The sequence below is a fragment of the Siphateles boraxobius genome, unplaced genomic scaffold (genome assembly GCF_051911475.1).
Source record: "Siphateles boraxobius isolate OS27281-9 unplaced genomic scaffold, OSU_SipBor_1 7, whole genome shotgun sequence".
Taxonomy (NCBI): domain Eukaryota; kingdom Metazoa; phylum Chordata; class Actinopteri; order Cypriniformes; family Leuciscidae; genus Siphateles; species Siphateles boraxobius.
The window spans coordinates 38,775,133-38,796,015 of NW_027509197.1; the positions used below are offsets into that span (position 1 = coordinate 38,775,133).

General features: G+C 36.7%; 1 protein-coding gene across 2 annotated transcripts in view; it reads right to left on the bottom strand.

Annotated features, from left to right (window-relative positions):
• map3k13 (mitogen-activated protein kinase kinase kinase 13) overlaps positions 1-20,883 on the bottom strand; it is a 52,962-nt gene that overhangs the window by 9,567 nt on the left and 22,512 nt on the right. Inside the window, exons 3-12 of one of the 2 annotated variants that reach the window (XM_077216766.1) lie at positions 17,727-17,831; positions 10,125-10,818; positions 7,696-7,882; positions 6,155-6,346; positions 4,878-5,036; positions 3,505-3,663; positions 2,963-3,071; positions 1,451-1,560; positions 1,248-1,364; positions 112-255 (exon numbers count right to left, since the gene is read on the bottom strand). In XM_077216766.1, coding sequence (XP_077072881.1) covers positions 112-255; positions 1,248-1,364; positions 1,451-1,560; positions 2,963-3,071; positions 3,505-3,663; positions 4,878-5,036; positions 6,155-6,346; positions 7,696-7,882; positions 10,125-10,740 — 1,793 coding nt within the window. In that variant the 5' untranslated portion in view covers positions 10,741-10,818; positions 17,727-17,831. The remainder of the gene's footprint in view (positions 1-111; positions 256-1,247; positions 1,365-1,450; positions 1,561-2,962; positions 3,072-3,504; positions 3,664-4,877; positions 5,037-6,154; positions 6,347-7,695; positions 7,883-10,124; positions 10,819-17,726; positions 17,832-20,883) is intronic. The other variant, XM_077216765.1, reaches the window with a different exon arrangement.

A 20,883-nucleotide genomic window follows, 5' to 3' on the forward strand; every position in this document is an offset into this window, starting at 1 on the left:
CCCTCATGAACCCCCAGGGGTCGTGAACCCCACTTTAAGGAATGGTTAGCTAATATTATAGTATAAACACAACAAACAGCACATAAGCCCATGTGTTCAGGGATCGGTCACCTCTTGGGCGGCTGTGTCCCAGGCTTATGGTTCATGCTACTCTTTTTCTTGATGAGCTTCTCGACAGCGTTGGGTCGCACAATGGGCCGAACCAGGTGGCGTTTGTACGTGCCGGGGTGCTTCTTCTCCACCGCCTGCTCTCTCCTGCAGGAACACATGGGAAACGTTCAGATCTCACAACCAAACATTCAGGTTTGTGGTAGAGGATTTCACTGAATGATCATTGAGTGCTCGTTCAGTGAAAATGTGGGTCATGGAAATTCTGGCATGAACTGCACGAGCCGGGTCGAGGTTTAAGCAGATTAGATTTAATTACAGTTTCAGCGTTCAGGCACATACGGGGTTAGAGTTCAGAATCATTACAGCCTTTCATGAGTAATTTCATGCCAATAAACGGAGAAACCCGAGAGAGAGAGAGAGAGAGAGAGAGAGAGAGAGAGAGAGAGAGATATTCATATATCATAACATATATATAGAACATATATCATACGACTGCGGTATACAGAATGCTTGCTTACAGTGCGAAATACACACAGTTTCTGTATGCATGCAATATTCAGTTGACCTACTGCATTTGTTAAAAAGAACAGATCACACAGAGTGCAGTATTGTATCCCACAATGCAATGTGCACAGCCTGACCTTCCATTTCCATGTGATGAATGAACTAAAAGTAATCTCTTCATGAATGCATTTTTTGATTAGACTTCCAGAATTATTTAAGTAATTACTATCTTAAAAACACAAATTGAATAACCAGATTATGGCAACTCATTTCTTGATTCTTTTTACGTTTTAAGATGTTTAAACTTCAGTCATAAAAAATGCATTAGAGCTCGATTCATTACTGCGAATTAGTTCAAAGAATCAATTCAAAATGATTCAATTCAGAGATTCATTTAAATCACTCAAATATAAAAAAACAGCATGTTTCATGCATTAATTTTTTTTTTGTCAATAGGTAAATATTGCTGTTTATGACTGTGTATTGTTATATTGGTGCATAAAAATGAATAAATATGATAGTTCCCTTGTGTGCACTTAGTGAAAACATGCCTTGATTATTTGAACCAGATTTTTACTGTGAGGAATAAATGATGCTTCGTCTGACAGAACAAGAAAAGTGTGAGAACTCACTTGAGCAGCTCCTTCTCTCGCACCTCCAGCTGTAGCATGATCGCACTGAGCTCCATGTACAGATTATTGGCCCGCTCCAGTTTCCTCTCATAGTGCTCTCGGATGTCCAGAGCATGTCTGAAACACACAGAGACGACAGTGAGAATGGAGAGACGCACACAGTAACAGCATGAGGTGTTTCTGTTCTCTCTCGTCTGTCTCACCGCAGCTCGTCTCTTCTGCGTCGAATGAGCTCCTCGTCGAGGCGATGGATGCACGTTCCTTCACTCTTGATCTTCTCGAAATGCTTCTTCACCTCTTCTCTCCAATTCGCCTGTCAGAGACAGTATTATTGTTAACTAAAACATTCAAAATCATTTTCAGATTATAACACAGATTATACTTTTTGGAAGTATGACCAATTTATGGATTTTTCACCGGAAAAAAAATGTTGTTCTGACCAACAGAGGGGAAAAAAGCATTGCAGTAAATCGCGCTGATTAAATCTAACGATCGCTTATCATATCACGTCAAACCGTGTAAAATATACTTTGTTCTCAAATTGTTAGTAAACAACATCAGCATTGCGTGACTATATGTAATGGCCTTCCGATATTATCCTTGTTTTCGCATGGGCCGGTTGCAGTCTCTTTTTTTCTGTAGTCACTCCGAAGACCGAAGTCTTTTACATTTTACAACGGGTGAGTCTCCAGTTATCACTGGTGATTGTCGTTTGAATCTTTCTGGATCCGCCATCAAATTAATAAGTTTAATTATATCAAGTGCTGTTAGAAAAGGCTATAAATCTCCACCTCCAACATCCTCACACTCATAGCCTACTAGCCGAGACTCTTCTTTATGTGTACAGATGTGACGTAGTGACGCAAAGACATGCTCGAATTTCCCGCGGAAATCAACCAGTACCACTGGAATTAAAAACATTATTACAAGCTTACCGTTTTGAATCGAGGTAAGGCAAGCAGAGAGTTTTGAACACTGGCTGGTTATGTACTTGCTCAAAAATCTATTTTGGATCATTTTTAACCCCAAAAAATTACGGACTGGAGCTTTAAAAGGAAAAAAAAAATGTAAATGCGAATTTGAAATTGCCAAATTCTGACATGGCAACTAACTGAAATAAAATAAGTCAGATCTAAAAACACTAAAACTGAAATAGAAATAAATGAAAGCTAAATAAAATTATTTGAAAATGAAAACTAATAAAAATGACAAATAAACAATGTAAAACTAAAATGAATTGAAAACAGAAAATATAGAAATAAAAGATTATTCAAAACAATAAATAAAATAACAGTATACTAAAATAACATTGGTCACAGACACACACATTTACTCTATGAAAGAGAATCATAAAAAGAAGTTATTTAATGGTTTTTATAACTCTTTTAGTACTTTTAGTAGAAGAATTAAACCAGAAACTCATGAGGTGGACTGATTCATGAGTATTTTTGACTGATTCATTACAAAGAACTGACTCAAGAATCATTCGTTCATGAATCGCACAACTATTTTCACGCTGCATGTTTGTCGTTGCAACCAATTTGCTAATTTAGTTCTGAATCATAAAACAACTAGAGAATTAAGAAACAGTTGGATACACAAACTTCATGTTTCTTCTGCCCTTCTCTATTACTGAAGACTGGAGTGATACCTCTGGATGACACAGTGACTCGTTCTAGATGGACTACAGTATGAAGACACCGAGATTTCCTCACCTGAGATTTGAAGTATGTCTCCTGTGGCGTCCCGAGCAGATCGGCGGAGGCGATATCTAGATGTAGAAGGATCTGCCTGAAGGACGGCCGGTTTCTGGGTTTGCCCTGCCTGCAGGTACAAGAACAACATCACAAACAACCAATACAACCATCTTTTACAGAACACTTGCTAATACTTGATTCTGATTGGTCAATCACAGCAAATCCAGAACAATCTATTAAACACCCTAGCAAGAGAGACAGAATTGCCTTAAAATCTTCAAATCTACTTCAGACTTCAAGAGTTTTCAACGACTTCAAACTTTTTTCCATGTTTTTTTATTATTTTTAAATCTAGTTTTATAATTGATTTTCTACACAGCTTCTCTAGTTTCACTTGTATCACTTCCTAATCTTTCTTCTTACATAGTATATAAACAATTGATTTGACTCAAATATTTCTTGTACTTTATGTCCCTCATATTTGTAGCTTCATTCCAGAAACAATAGCATAAGGTTTTCCATTATAAATACAGATAGATGTAGATGATGTGGAGTCTCACCAGGTCTGTTTCATTAGGATCTTGAATCCGTCGGGACACGTGGACGGCACAGGCAGATGGAGGCTGTTACTCCCCACACCCCAGATAATGGCGGAGGAGTCCACGTCTTTATAGGGGATCTCACCGGTCAGCAGCTCCCATAACACCACACCAAACGACCTGCAAACACACAGGTACAACATACTCTACTGTTATAAAGTCTGGGTCGGAAAGAATTCGTAATGTTTTTGAAAGAAGCCTCTTCTGCTCACCGAGACTGTGTTTATTTGATCAATTATACAGTAAAGTTGTGAAATATTATTACAATTTCAAATAACTGTTTTCTATACGAATATATAGTAAAATGTAATTTATTTCAGCATCTTTACTCCTGTCTTCAATGTCACATGATCCATCAGAAATCATTCAACTATAATGATTTGCTGCTCAGGAAACATTTCTTGTAATCATCAATGTTGAAAACAGTTGAACTGCTTCATATTTTTATGGAAATTCTGAATATAAGAATATAAGAAAAACATTTATTTTAAATACAATCTTTTGTAACATAATACATGTCTTTACTGTCACTTGATCAATTGAATGCATCCTTGCTGAATAAAAGTATTAATTTCTTTAAAAAAAAGAATGTATTCAGTGTATTAAATTAAAAATAATATTTTTTTGTTTCAAATAGAGATCACTATATTCCCACGAGTCTGAACAGACAACTACCGTTAAGTAATTTACTACAGGTTCTGACAAAATGTTAATTGCTGCAGAATTATTTTAAAAAATCGGTTGAATGAATGATTCAATGACTCACTCATAAAGATCTCACTTGTTTTATTACTGGATGAATCAGTGTTTTTGAACGAATCTCTTGAATGAATGATTCAATGACAAATGCATTTTTTAACGGTCACTTGTCTCCACCTACTGGTGTAACGATGTAATGATACAATCGTTATTTGAAGCGCCAAGTTACTTTCAAAAGGTGATTTAATGTATTTTGATCGCTACCGTAGTCATCAGTGTTTATATCCGTATTATAAACTTTTATTCCAGTACTTCTGTGATAATCTAAATTGTTGTAACACAGAAATAAAAACAGGCCTACTGTGATGTTGAAAAGACCGTGAAGCGGTTTCATATCTATACATGACAACTGATCTCTCCGGATCAGCGGCCGCACGAGCACAGATCTGTGATTTTTAAAGGTTTAGTAGACACAGGCGAATCGCTGTCATTTAGGAATAAGATTGCGTGGGTTTTTGAATCGAGAAGGTGATCTTTAAGCAATTAATCGTGCATCTCTACAGTATATGCAGCATACAAGACTCTTAAATCACACTCAAACATGTGTGAATGTCACCGCATTACTTTCCACTCACCAGATGTCTACTTTCTCCGACACTGGTTCATTCCGGATCACTTCGGGGGCCATCCAGGCTACCGTACCCGCAAAGGACATCTTCGTACTCTTGTCACTGAGCTCTTTAGATGTCCCAAAGTCTGAGATCTTCACGCCATCATTTTGAGTGACTAGCACACTGCAAAAGAAAACACACACTCAGAGGGAAGGTGGGAAATGTTGCACACACACATTAAATCTATAGATGGAAATCATTAAAAATTCAACAGTTCTGGTTATAATTTCATCAATTCATATTTCTTAATTGTTTTATTAACAACTCTTTTAGTACTTTAGAAGAATCAAACCAGTTAATTAACGAGTCTGAGACTGATTTGAGAGTCTTTTTTTTACCAATTCATTATAAAGAAAGATTCTGAACTAAGGCTGATGAGTCTTACTTTGGTAATGAAGCTTTTAAAAACAAAAAAGTGTTGTGTAAACTCGCTTTTTCAAAAAATTCCACGAGTGACAAACGCATTTAAATGTGGAATGATTGACATTGTGATATCAACGGATGGGACAAAAACTCGGATATGACAAATTATATCTGTCCATTAAGTCCTGGAGTGTAAATGCAAACTATGTGTAATTAGTTTCATTATACTTTGTTCTTATTACTAACTTTTCACTTGACCTTTTCAAAGTAATGTTACTTACCTTAAAAATACTTAAATATACTTACAATTTTTAAACTTTTTAAAGAGTCTCTTCTGCTCAACAAGGCTGCATTTATTTGTTCCAAAATAAAGTAAAGCCAGCAATATTGTGCAATATTATTACAATTTAAAATAATTTTTCTATTTGAATATATTTTATTTCTGAAGGATCATGTGACACTGAAGACTGAAGTAATGATGCTGAAAATTCAGCTTTACATCACAGGAATAAATTACATTTTAAGATATTTTCACATAGAAACCAGCTATTTTAAATTGTAATAATTCACTGTTGTTACTGAATTTTACATACAATAAATTACAGCCTTCTTTCAAAAATATTTAAAAAAAACATAATTATTGCAAACTTTTGAATGGTAGTGTACACTTATTATTATCAGCATTAATAATTAACTAACTTAATTTGTCATATTTTTATTTTCAAATAGTTAAATAAAATAGGTAAATAGTTCAATACATTCAATAGTTTTTATTATGGTACGGAGAACTGTGTATTGGCTCCAAATACTGAAAAGTTGCTATTGTGCCAACACTCTGATCAATGGTACTCTATTGAACTGAGGCTGTAGAGTCTCACTTTGGTGACTTGAGGTCTCTGTGGATGATCTTGTGGAGGTGCAGGTAGTTCATGCCACTGGCGATCCCTGAAGCCCAGTCCACCAGCAGTCGTGGAGAGATCTTACGACCGGCCCTGAGAACCTCGTACAGCTGCCCTTGTGCACAATACTCCATGATGATGCAGTAACACGGGGCCTGCGTGCACACACCCCTGAGAGACAACATGACAGCAAGCTTTAGTGTCAAACATACAGAGACGTTCAGGGGAGGGATGCACGAAAATATTAAGATTTTTTTTTTAACTCCAAGAAGTTCCTAAAGGCACGTTCTCACCAAGAACAATAACTATCAAGATAACGATGAAGTATATTAGCGTCCACACCAGCGGACGATATTGTTCTGTCTAAGCACATGGTGCAGTTTTGTTGTGTTCTGATGCTTTAATGCTCAAGCTCTTTAAAGCAAGATGGATTTTGATTATTGAGCTCCATCAACTGGATTAAAATTATTCTGAAAGTGATTCCAATGACAGTTTCTCTGAGCCATTATCGTTAAACTATGTTATGTTCAGAATGATTTTTAGAACTACATCTTTATCATTATCGTTATAGTTATTGTCCTTGGTGTGAACGATCTTAAGCGTAATTCTTAAATTCTTAAGAAGTTCTCATATATTTTTCTTACATTACATAGGACATTTTTTAAGAAGAAAATTACGGGCTCTGGCATTTGCCCAAGACTCGATCAACTCAAAAAAAGAAAGTAAAACACATCAAAGGCCGTGTTTTTGCACTGTCTTCAGATTAACGTCATAATCATAACAAGCGTCCAGACAGTTTTCATTGAGACCAGCTTAACGGGAGTTCAGCACTTCGGTGTTGTGTTTTTAATGTGCCATGCCTTTTAAATCGTTATGTGACTTGTTTTTGTTGTTTACATCATCACTCACTGGTGTGCCTCCAGAGAACGCGTGCACATCTTATTATATGTAGTTAGTGTTAATTACAACACTTAATTTGAAACAACTCAAATTCATAAAACATCTTTACCTTTGTGAATTAAAAGTGATAGTTCACACAAATTTAAATCTGTCAATTTATTCACCCTCGAGTTGGTGCAAACCTTTATGAATTTCTTTCTTCTGCTGAACACAAAAGAAGATATTTTGAAGAATGTTGGTTGACCCCATTGACTTTCGTAGTATTTTTTTCCACACGATCTATGGAAATCTGTGGGGTCGATCAACTGTTTGGTTCAATATTCTATCCATATCTTTTGTGTTCAGCAGAAGAAATAAATTCATACAGGTCTGGAACAACTTGAAGGCGAGTAAATGATGACAATTTTCATTTTTGGGTGAACTATCCCTTTAAGACAAGAAGTTAATTACGATGATTTTTAAGGAGATTCGTTTCAAGAATTTGATCATATAAAAAAAATTAGTAACAAAATGGAAGAGTTTTTTGTTGGTCCGGCCCCTGAATTCAAAACTAAGCATTTATTGCAAGAATCTGGTCCTCCTGCTCGCAGTGTAAAGAGGGCATTGACATTGTGACGTACTTGAAGCTGATGACATTGGGGTGCTTCAGTTTTCTGAGGTGTTTGATATCAGTCTCCTTCTGCTCGCGGACTTTCTTGATGGCGACCTCTTCGGAGTGAAACTTCCCGAGGAACACGGCGCCCTGAGCTCCACTTCCCAGCCACTGCAGCTCCGAGATCTCCTCAAACGGCACCTCCCACATGTCTACTGACCAATCAGAAAGCACCGGGAACACGGTACACAAATCAAAACCACAGCAAAGACCATCAAAACATCAAGTGTAGAACTAGTTCATTTATTTTTGAACAATATCAAAAATACAATAAAAAGCCAGAAAATACAATTCATATACAGTTACAATAAAACTGATCTCTTGGTGGAAATAACATCACAACATTTATTTCCATCAGTTTTTGGTCAAGATCTTGTTTTGTCAATGCAAGAGTCCAGCACTCTGTAAAGTCTCCTCCAGCACATCCCAAAGACTTTTAATAAATTTAAGGTCTGGACAATATGTAACAGTTCTAGGTTGAATTCACTTTTACTAGTGCTATTCCACGTATATAAGCAGAGAAGAAATGAAGTTAAGGGAGAGGTAACTAAAATAGGGATGTGAGCTGTAGCTAAGGCTGAGCAATTTTATCGATTCTGCAATATAAATCGATATATTTTTCCCCAAGAAAGTATCGATTTTTAAGCCGCGAGTATCGATACACAAGTCCCATGCAAATTCCCCCTTGTTTACCCCCGTTCGCTTTAAAGCTTGGACGTTTTCGGTTCTGCTGTCGGTAGGCTACTGGAGAAAATAGAAAATACACGTAGGCTACTATTTATTATTGATATAAAGACATAATCTTGAACATGTTTATCTCGCCAGCCAGTTCTATATACAATAATATTAAACCATTTGTCTGTGATGCAACTTTGCTATTCGCAGTCCAGAAGAGAGAGAGAGAGAGAGAGAGAGAGCGATCTCTCACGCGGAGCCACAGCGCGCACAACACACAGCCCTGCTTAATGACTGACAATGAGGACAGAACTAAACATTCAAACGTGGTTACACTTTAGATCTGGGATAACATTCTAATTTTATTTTAGATTCGGCTTTCAGAGATTATAAAAAGAAGATATTTGAGATGAAACCAAACTAACTGCATTATGTCTAGAGCAACTTCCTTCCCTTCCCAGCGATGCGCTGTCATTTCTTCCTAAAACCCAAACGTACCGTCAGAATCTGCACGATCGGTGATTGTTGTAAAATGCAGTCTCTACTGTTGCTAAATTGCGGACGCGTTTAATCATTAAAAGAGCTATTAAAAGCACAAACATCTGCGCAAGAGACGCTGTTCACAAGGCGCTCTGAAATGGACTGCAACGAGACAAGAAAAGTATAGGCTACTTAACTTTGGGCTTCATGTGCGCATCTAAACTATCAAATATACATAATAATATAAAAATGACCAGCTATGAGATTCACTGAAACACAGTTTATTCACTTAAACAGTTTATGTCTTAAATGGACGTAAATAGTTGGTGCATCAGTCACCTATTAGATCTGCACTCGGTCTTAAAGGGGCAGCGTCTAATAAACCTGCTGACGATGGAGCCATTAATGTGAATCAAACAACAAAAGGCACTCACAGCTCTTGAATGAATAACTTAAACTTGTCCAGTCAGAGACATATATTGTGTAAATCAAGTTTTTAGTTTTCAGTTCAAATAATTCAATCCAAGTAAATGGAACACTCACAAGATGTCACCAAAATCACTCTGTCCCCTTTTAATATCGTGTATCGTATCGTATCGTGAGATTAGTGTATCGCTACAGCCCTAGCTGTAGCCATCCGGGGTTTGGCTTTTTGAGCGGAAATAGCTTTTTCTTTGCCACTCAAAGCCTTATGTTCTAATTGAGCAAATGCTAAATAAGTCTTGAGACATGTTTGATCTATTGGACTGTTTTATGATAAGTTCGACCGCGTAATGCGCGTGGGAATATCCAATGGATTATATTGACTGAGTTTGTCGTCTTCGAACTGCTTAAACCTGTGGAACTTCCCGTGGATGTTCACTGACTGAAATGATCGTGGCGTCATTGACTTTGAGAACGCTGGACTCATTACAGCATTGGAGGCTTATGACAAACTGCGTTGTAAACTCGGGTTTAAATCACGCAAACTATGAAACTGATATGTATACACGGGTGATGTTGGGTAGGGTGAATAATTTTTTGTTGTTACTTGTTTGGCACTTAAATATAATCACTGCCAAAACTCTTTAAAAAGTGATTTCGTTCTATATTTTGGAATTTAAGATGGTATGATACAAATTCATGTGTGAAAATGATTCCTTATGCATCCTCCCAACCATTCTTTCACAATATGAGCCAGATGGGTTTTTTTTTGTAAGGGCAAGAAAATAAAATTAAGCCCTGAACGTACTCATCACTAACCTTGCTGCTGAAGTTTGTACTCAGTCGAGTAAGTCTTCCCGATGATATTCCACACGGGTCTCAAACATCCAAACAGCCCCTCCAGGAATCCTCCGTTCCCCGGCCCGGCTCTATGAAAGTGCAGTCTGATGTCGTCATGCGGGAGGTGGTGCGTGTCGTTCCCGCTGTGCTCCACCGGACACCCGCTCTCCTCGTTCTTCTCCTCTCCACCGCTTCCACAGCCTCCCTGACCGCAGGATCCCGGAGACTCGGCCTCCTCGTGCTCCTGCAGCTGAAGCACGCTGTTTTCGAAGTGTCCCTGTTCCCGCGTGGAGTCCTCGCTGAGAGCGGTGCATGGAGGACTGACCCCGCCTGGGTCCTCGTCTCTGCACGGGATCGAGAGCTGCTGAAGGGGAACGGGAAGAGTTGTGGGAGGAGCGAGGTCTGAGATGATCTGTGGAGGAGAAGGTGGAGGAGGCAGAAGAGCCTGAGGAGAAATGTTGCTGCTGGTTTTCTTGATGGAGTCTCCGACGACCGTGAGCTTGAGCTCTTCCTTCAGTTTCCCCACTAGCAGACTGGGACACGATGTCCAGGACAGCACCTCCGGGGAGCTTCCCATGGTGCCGTGCGTGTGCATGGGCAGACGCCCTCCTCACCCGACGGGAAATGAGCGACAAGGCGTTACGGGTGACTTCTGTTTGGGTTTATGACACACCTGCAGGAGGAAGACCGAGAGAGAATCGTGTCAGGACATTTCTGCATTTGTACCTTTTTTCTGGTTACAAATGTTTTTTAAAGCTAGGATGCATTAAATTGTTTGAAAATGGCAGTAAAGACATTTATAATATTACAAAAAAAAATTACTTTTGAAATGTCCTGTGCATTCGTGTCTCAATGTTTGTGGGTTGTTTTCAGTGTCTTATTTCATGCTCCAGTTTTAAAAACAGTTTGTAACCAGAAAAAAAGTTAAGTCAATCCATCAAGCTGTTTTTAAAACTGGAGCATGAAATAAGACACTGAAAACAACCCACAAACATTGAGACATGAGTGCACAGGACATTTCAAAAGTATTTTTTTTGTGTGTCATATTATGAGTGTCTTTACTGTCATTTTCAAACAATTTAATGCATCCTAGCTTAATAAAAGTATAATGTTTTTACTAAAAAAATCTTTTTTTTTTCTATAAATAAATGTTTTTTTTAAATGGATTTTGTCACAGTGCATTCTGGGATAACTTTCTGTGAAGCATGCATGTAATGCCGCTTTAGGATTTAGCAAATAGAAACTACGGTCAGACAGCTACAGATAGGCATCTCTCTTGGTTTTTGGAAACAGATATTCCTATGTGTGTAATCATGAATTTGTGAAATATAAACAAACGTTTTAAACAGCAACTCCAGCTCTGGCTGCTAAATAAAGACTGAAACGGTTGATCATTTTAATTTCCAATCTCGTTCCGCACACAGCGGGAGAGGGATTGGAGGCATTTGCATTAATGATGATTATCTCTTTAAAGAGAGAGAGATTCCGGGAAGCCGTATTTGTGATCCGGCCTCTGTTGATCGACTGTGTTAGTGCAGCTCTGAGATTAAAGCAGAATGAGTATTAGAAGCTCGTAGAGAGAGAGAGAAACATCTGGCACACATCGCTCGCAGCCCACCATCACACACACACACACACACACACACACACACGAGCATCCGATAATCTGCTGCTATAGTTACACAAGACCAACTCTCCCAAAACAGAAATAAATTTGGTTGCATTAGTGTCTGAAACAGAGGTCAGCGACCTTTACCGCCCAGTTTACACCTGGTATTAAGATGCGTTTTGGTCGATCGGATCACAAACGGACGACGCTAAATACAGGTGTAAACGGGCCGGGGTCTGAAACATTTTGACAGAAGAGACGGATTAAAACACCAGATGTAAACGGGAATGTGTCTCCCTCATCTACTTGTGATCTCACATAAATACACACACACTTTATTATGTACATAAATATATTGTGCAGATTACCCCTTATAGTTTACTGCAATATTTTCACTGGTGTTTGTTGTTCTTCTCATGTTCAAACCAAGTTTCTAGGCAAATGAAAGTCTGTTTGTCCTCTTGACACAATCACCGCCAATCAGAAGACGCGTCATGTTTAATGTAGTGTGACTATAGTGTGTTTTACCATGTAAAAAAAAACACATATAATAAAACTTTCTATATTGCAACTCCTGCTCAAAACTTACACACTGATAAAAGGTTGAGATCGAACAAGATTGTTTTACTGAGGATTATGGGTAACACACACGCACATACTGATCCACCTCTGACTGACAGCTGCTGTATTCTCAGCCACTATTGATCATTATAGCCAAACAAACTGACCCGTTACTCTTAGTTACCAAAGCAAAACTCAAACAAAAGACACATGACCTGGGAAAAGAACAGCTCTGTTTATCCAATCATTTCCTTACAAATCCAAAGCACACTCACATAAATATATAGTATATTTATTCTGCATTCATGGATGAAACACGCAGAGAGCCAAAGTATCTTCAAAAACCTGTCATGAAACCCCCAAAGAACAGCGAGAGTCAGAATCCATCAGAGCCGAGGGTCAGAGGAGAGAAACGGCAACCGGACTCTGCAATCGGATCAGGACCCGTGCAGCGCTCGTCCAATTCTGGATCAGATCAAGCAGATTCATGAGAAACACTTGCAGCTTACACATCTAATTATTCTCAGCACATCCCAGCCCTACAGCAGTTTTACATGTTCACAATAACACCGTTTACACAAAATATCAATCTTTTCTATCTGTGAGGATGACAAAAAGATAAATGGCTGATTTTAAAAATACACAATACTTTGTAAAAAGAAAAATGAAAACAAAAATAAGTGTAAGTGAATTTGACCATCATTCCACTATAGTGTACAGTATGCAAGATGAATAAATATTTATTTTAATTAAATAACAAATGACTAGAAATAATAATGACAATACAATAAATAGACAAATAAAGATGAATAAACAAATACAAAAAATAAATAATAACAATAATAAAAACAAAAAAAAATAATACTACAACAAACAAATAAAATAAATAAATAAATAAGATAATAGCAAAATTAAAAACAAAAACAAAAGAACACAAAAAGATAATTAATACTAATGCAATAAATAAATAAACAGCAAAAACAATAAAAAAGATCATAATTATTATTAATAATACAATTAGTAACTAAATAAAATAAAATGGCTGCTATCGTGCATGTCTACTATATGTGGTGGGGTGTTTGGTGTATTTATGAGCGTAAGATGATCCTGTGAGTGGCTGTGATAGAGCTGCAGCACAAGAGCATCAATAATGCATCACGTGTGCCGAGAGTGCAGCAGGAAACCAGAGAGCGTTTGCTCAGGTAACCCTCAAACCTGCGAGAGAGTGTGTGTGTGTGTGTGTGTGTAATTCCACTCCGGCTCAGAGTTACAGTCTAAGGGGAAAAAAACAACAGTCCTGCCAAAATGCATTGACACGTGGAAAGACACGCTGGTCATGACAACAGTTTAGTTCTGCTTCTAGATCTACAGTCCGGTCCAGTCCGGTCCAGTCTACATCAATCTGAAGTGCTGTGAATTATTCATGGGTTTGGGTGGCAGTGCTGATATAAATAATATCTGGGTCTTATCAATGCAGTTCCTGTGCAACTAGATAACTAACCCAGCTGCTGTTAATAATGAGCTTGATATTCATAAAAATAACAGTAAAAAGTATGTTTCTTTCTGGACTTACAAGTATTAGACGAGCAACAAACTTTGAAAAATTTCTAACAAGAGAAAAACAGAGAGAAGAGGAAAAAGACAGACGAAGAGAGAGACGTAGATTTAACAAGACCTTTAATCCACTAATCCGTCGACTGGGCTCAACGGAGAGCGTCTCGATACACACGGGTCCGTCATCACCACTGAATCAGGAACCGGTTTGTTCCAGAAATACGGATTCATCGAATATACTCAAATCTTTGTCCAATCACAGGCTCTCTAAAATCAGAATGCTCCTCCCCAAATTACTCTGATTAGCAGTAGCAGATCTTGACGACTAAAGCGTACATTTATTTGATAAAAAAAAGAAAAGAAATATGTCCCACTTCATCTTCCTGTTTCAATTGGAAATAAGTCAACACAGAACAGAAAACTGTGATTGTCTTTAAATAAACATCTTAATAGTTCTTGTAATTAGTGGTACAGTGGACTTATATAATAAGAAGAAGAAAAAGAAGAAAAAGAAATATTTTAGTTTAGTACTGTATAATTATATTAACTATACAAACATTGTTATAATATTAAATTAAAAACATAATAATAATAATAATAATAATAATAATTTGTTCATATTTGTTAATATGAAATAAAAACCATACTACGTTTACAATTACTAATAATGTTAAATTCCATGTAACCACAAATAATAATTATAAATGTATAAAAATATAATTTAATATTTTTATATATAAAATAAATGAATATAATAAGTTTTATTATGAAATAGTATATAATAACAGTATGTAATAATAATCCGTTAAATTCCATGTTACCAGAAATAATATTTTTGTTTAGTATTGTATAATTTTATTAAGTATAAATATGCATAATGTAATAATATTACATTACAAACATAATAATATGATGATAATTATAATGACGTTTAATTCCGTTACAAATTTACAATGTTCCATGATAAAAAATGTAATAAAATAAAATAACTTGCACTCCTTATAATCCCCATCACTACTGCTGAAATAAAATAATGTTCCTTAGCAGGACGAAAATAAATTATTGGGTCACAAAGAAACACACACACACACACACACACACACACACACACACACACACACACACACACACACACACACACACACACACACACACACACACACACACACACACACACACACACACACACACACACACACACACGCTTGCGCTTGCTCCCCCCCCCCCCCCCCCTCCACACACACACACACACACACACACAAGCGCGCTTGCTAAAAAAAAAACTTTAAAAGTAACGTCAATAGAATTAAATAATAATCATATTAATAGTAATAATAATAGTAGATTTTTTATTTATTTATATAGTGACTTTTCAAGCAAGTAATTTGTGTTTAATCTCATGGTTTCCAAACCATGTTTAGAAAGCATAATGAAATGGAAATAATGGAAATTTCTGTGCATTTTAAAATATTTACTTGTTTAATCTGAAAAATGTTAACCAAAAAAATATTATAAAGCTATTCTTTTTAAATATTTCATGTAAAAATCTGGGAATTTATGTCATTATAATAGTAATAATTTTTTTAACCTTTTAAATCATTTGCGATTAATCTCATGATGACTAGTGTTTAGAATGCAGAATGACTTATTTAATTATTATTAATTTTGAAAACCTCTGCTCTAAACACAATGAACCAATGAGCTGTAACATGAAGGTGAAAACATGATTTTAAATGGCCCCTACCGACAGTAAGAGCAAACACACTCTCCACTATGATGGTGTATGTCGGGGGTCGTGAGGGGCCTCCACTCAGAGAACAGCTGCTGACACAACAAAGAGCCATTTACTCAAATCAGTCTGAGCCTCGTCCAATCACACGCTGAGAGCTCATGACTGACAGATGTGAGAGGCGAACAAACAGGCTGAGAGCGGCACCTGAGCATCAACATCCCACAGGACAAGATCCCGCTTCAACATTGATCAGTGTAATTGAGTTGTTGAGGCTTTTAGCCAATTATCATCCATTTGAAATGGCAAAAACCTCCTTTGAAATGGATTACGCTGATGTAGGGATGTCAAATAGATGTCTTGTATTGTAATATAATACAAAAATACAGTCAATTTTAAAATGCATGCATTTACTTTGCTTGTAGTTTTCAATTTCTGATTAATTACAGTATATGAACTTTATAATGGTATTAATGCAAAATTTTATTTAATACATTTATTCAATTTCAAAGCAAAATTAAGATTTAATTTCTTCATTTCGTTTTGTTTCTTTTTCCATTTGCAAATATTTCTTGATTTAATAATAAACCACTAGATGTTATTGGATTTATGTTTTAAAAAAGAACGAATTGCTACTAACGTAAGACAAAAAACTAATTTGAAAATTCTATGAAAATAATTTTATGCAATGTTGCCTGAAGTAAATGTGTCTTATTTTAAGGATTTATTTATATTTTTTACTATAAAACACAAACTTATAAATGTTTTTTTGTTTTTTTTTTTACATTTTTTTTATAAAATCTGTCATCCAGATTTACTGTCAGTAATGTTTGTCCTGGGATGGGTCTAAAAAGCGAGGATCTTTTCAGGCTCAGTTTGGAAAAGAAAACTGCATATTATTATCATTTTTTTCAAATATGAAAAGTATGTACAATGCAACAGAACACATTTCAAACCATAGTATGCCACAATGCGGTCACGTTACTTTGTTACGCTGATCACATGACTTGGTGGTCTCATTTATGCATCTAATTTGCTTTTATTTTTCAATTTCTGAATATTTACAATATATATGAACTATCATTTTATTAATGCTAAATATTATTTAATACATCTGTTGTTAACACTAATAAGGTTCATTAGAGCCCGATTGCAGCAACTTCCATTTTTATCACAGATATATTGAGTAAATTTCCCAGGAAGTGATGATTTTGATTCTCTTGAACACATGGGATGGAATCGCTGCTTTATTTACAAATGTTTTATGCCATATTCCAATTTTGCAAACAAATTAAATTCACAACTTTGGAGGGAAACATTGCTAGTGTGGTGTGCTATTCCAAACACTGCCAACATGGAAAGTCCCTCATAATACAAAGACATGGACAGTCTCCTGATTTGTGGGGTGACAGGAAAAGCTGCTTTAGTAACATGCTCTACTACGGTATAGCAGGGTAAACCTGTAATCAGCTCGGACCACAGATGAGGTACTGATGGGAAAAACAGAAATGTTCTGACTAAAGAAACTACTGGAAATGATTGGCCCAGTCTGATAATCTAACCAAAACTGTAACAAAACCCTCAATGTGTTTTTAAGTTTCATATTCAATACATTGCAATGCAAATACAAAGGTGTTATGTTATTTATAAATGAATTGACCAGTTTTGAAGATGCAAATGAACTGATGAATCATAGCTCTGAATCAGTTCACTGAAAAAGACCGTTTGAATTGATTCATGGAAATGAATCAAACCTACCAACTCAAACACTGCTTTTGCTACTGCAATTTTAAATCAGAGATGCTATTAAACCATATTATAGTCACAATAATAACAAAAAAGATAACAGAAACAGTGCTATTTAAATGCCTCATTCATTCGTAGTACAAAGGCACAGCCTTCAGGAAACATAATGGTAAAATAAAATCATTGCAATGTTGTTTATATCAAATACTGCTATATATTCTGTCAATGCAAACGTCAATGTTCATCAAAATATGATGATCCAACAGTATTCTGAGCCTTCAAATGGAAATCATTGATATTCACTGCATCTATTACACACTTACACACACACACACACACACACACACACACACACACACACACACACACACACACACGTTACCTGTCCCTGCATGCGTGTCCTGAGCTGTGCTGATCCTGCTTTGGGTTTCCTCCGGGTCGGGATCAGAGCCTGCACAGGGATGCTAATGCTGCTGTTTACTCCGAGCTGAAATCATAAGAGTACACAGGGACATGAATGGCCTAAATACATGTGCTTTAGTTATCTGCAGTCTGACGTCGAGTGAGGAGCTTCAGCATGAGCAGGGGTGGATGCTGGGAACAAATGCTTTTCTCATGATGCGAATCATTTTATATCACGATAATAACAGACGTAATGTAGGTTTCTTTTAGCAGTAAGTCAGAGGATTTTTTAAAAATATTTTTATAACCATGCAATATAAACACCCTTCGCTCTATATAAACGCACACATCTACAAAAATAGGTTGTTATTATTGTATAAATAAAAGAAATTCAAATAAGTATTTATTTATTTGGATTTTTGTTTTACTATCATTTTTATTTATTCAATAATAACCTATTTTTGTAGATGTGAGTGTTTATATAGAGCGAAGGGTTTTTATTTTATTGAAAATATTTAATATCATTTTTAATATTTACAAACATATATACACACACACATTATATATATATATATATATATACACACACACACACACATTATATATATATATATATATATATATATATATATATATATATATAAACACATTGTCATGTGAACAATTAACAGATTAACATCCATGAAACGCAAGTACACAAAACCTGCTTAATTTAAAGACAGACGTCATTGCAAATAAGTTAACTTGTACTTCAGCAAGTGATTCAGGAGTTAATCCGGGAGAATCTGTGACTGATTCAGTGCAAAGATTCATCTAACGGTTTCAAATCAGATCTTTTTAAATGATTCAATCATGTTTTCTTCAATCAGACCACACTGTTCTCTCTGTATGTTTTTGATTCACTCAAAAGAACCGTCTCACAGGAATCCTTTGCTTGTGAATTGTTTCAATGTCAGTTTTCAAATATAAAAACAAATGCAAACACCGTAGTAAAACTTTACAGCAAACTCTCTACGCTTCTACATTACCACCGCACAAATTCACTAAGTGTGATCATGCACAGGATGGACATACTGGATGAAGTTTGGATCTTAACAGAAAACCCGTGGGCAAATCCACCTCTCCCCTCCTACACACACTCACACAAACTCATTCATTTCGTAGGGGGAGCGATTGTTAAGAACAGCGAGTGTAAATCCTGCAAATACGGCTGGTGGTTTGTGGGAGTATGAGGTGAGTCATAATAACACTGATGCAGCAGCCGGATAAAAAAAGACTGCGGAGACGGGAGGAATACACACACACACACACACACACACACACACACACACACACACTGTGATGCCGTGCATCAGTTGGACGTCACAGCGCCGCAGGGCCCATGATCTCAGGAGACTCAGAGCCCCGGGGAACCGGCATCACGCAAACACACTCCAGACGTGTTTGATAAAGAGACGCTGAGGCTGACATCCAAAGTCGTCTTCTTTTTTTTTTAAGTATTCATTAAAAAGTTATAGGGCATGAACCAAACCAATCAGCTACGAGGAGAATCATAATTACAACTACAAACTTTGATTTGAAGCAAAAAAAGAGTTTAAAAAACAGAAAGACAAAGGCACAAGACTGTGTACTTTTTGAAAACCATCCACTATGCATGTATGGGATGGATGATATATTACATGCATAATGTTTTGCAAATGTTTGTAAGAAATGTTTTTTTAATAGTTTTCCCCATTCATTCTTCATGCAAAATATGCATATAAATACAAATATTTAAGTTTGAGAGCATTTCGTAATTCAAAGGTACTTTTGCCATGATTCTCTGATTGGTAGAGATTTCTCTGCAGAATCATGGGTAATGTAGTTTTTCCACCAGGAAGTCCACTGTTAAATTGTATTATACAAAAAAAATTGATGGCTGCATCAAAAGCATATACCATCGATATAGCTCACAGAAGGTCTGTCTTTAATGGTTTATAAGTTATCGTTCAAATTAATTCCCATAGGGAGAACATAAATGGGTTTTTACTTCCAGAACTTAGACTCGATTAAAACACTTTACGGACACAGAAAGAAGCAAGGAATTACAAGATTGAAAAGAGGAGCAAGAAAAATGCTTCAGCTCAGTTCTGATGACAAAGATCCCGAGCGACAACAGAGGACACGAGACACGACTCCACCAGCTGATGCTCCACAGCAGGAGATGATGATGGACATTACAGGAGACTGACCCTCTCACACACACACACACACACACACGCATTATAATGACACCGCCACGACACGACTCAAGATTACTGGCACTTCCAGCCCTTTTCTCTCATCCCCCCCCCCCACCCCACGCTTTTTAAGCTCTGACACATAATCAATACTTTACATTGGCACTTCCATTAGCTGCTGCGGACTGAACACACACACACACACGCAGCAAAACCAGCAGCAGTCTTACGTTACTCCATCTTTACAACCGACTGAAGAAGCTCTTCAATTAGTCTATATGAGCAGTTCTCTCTCTCTCTCTCTCTCTCTCTCTCTCTCTCTCTCTCTGTCTCTCTCTGTCTCTCTCTGTCTCTCTCTCTCTCTCTCTCTCTGCTGATTTAAACCTCTGGCGACCAGCGTGAGGTTATATAAACATGCTTAGAAACAAACTGAGCTGCTCTCCTCCATTGCATCTGGGTTACAGACATGATTTCACAATATAACAGAAACATCACAAACAAAAAGACAAATAGAGGACTAGGCTGAGAGTCTAGGTATGACAGTCTGAGTGTGCATGTGTATATATATATACACACACACACACACACACACACACACATACATACATACACACGCGTTTTTTTTTGTAACCGGCCATTAAACGGATTTTAGCAAAAATAGGCAGTTATGACAGGAAAATTTTAGATACCAGTGAAAATGTACAATTCTCTATTCCATTTTCAATACCACAGCGAAAACTACCAGCCTACTAATATAAATTTAAAACATTATTCAATACAAGTAAAAGCAGTTTTCAGGAAGAGAGATTGAATAAAGTAATCAAATGTAAAATTACACTGGATAGTCTTCACTGTCTTAGCAACGGTCTGCTACAGCGCCTCTCATTGGCTGACGTCTTCTTCGCGTGCACAGTGTAC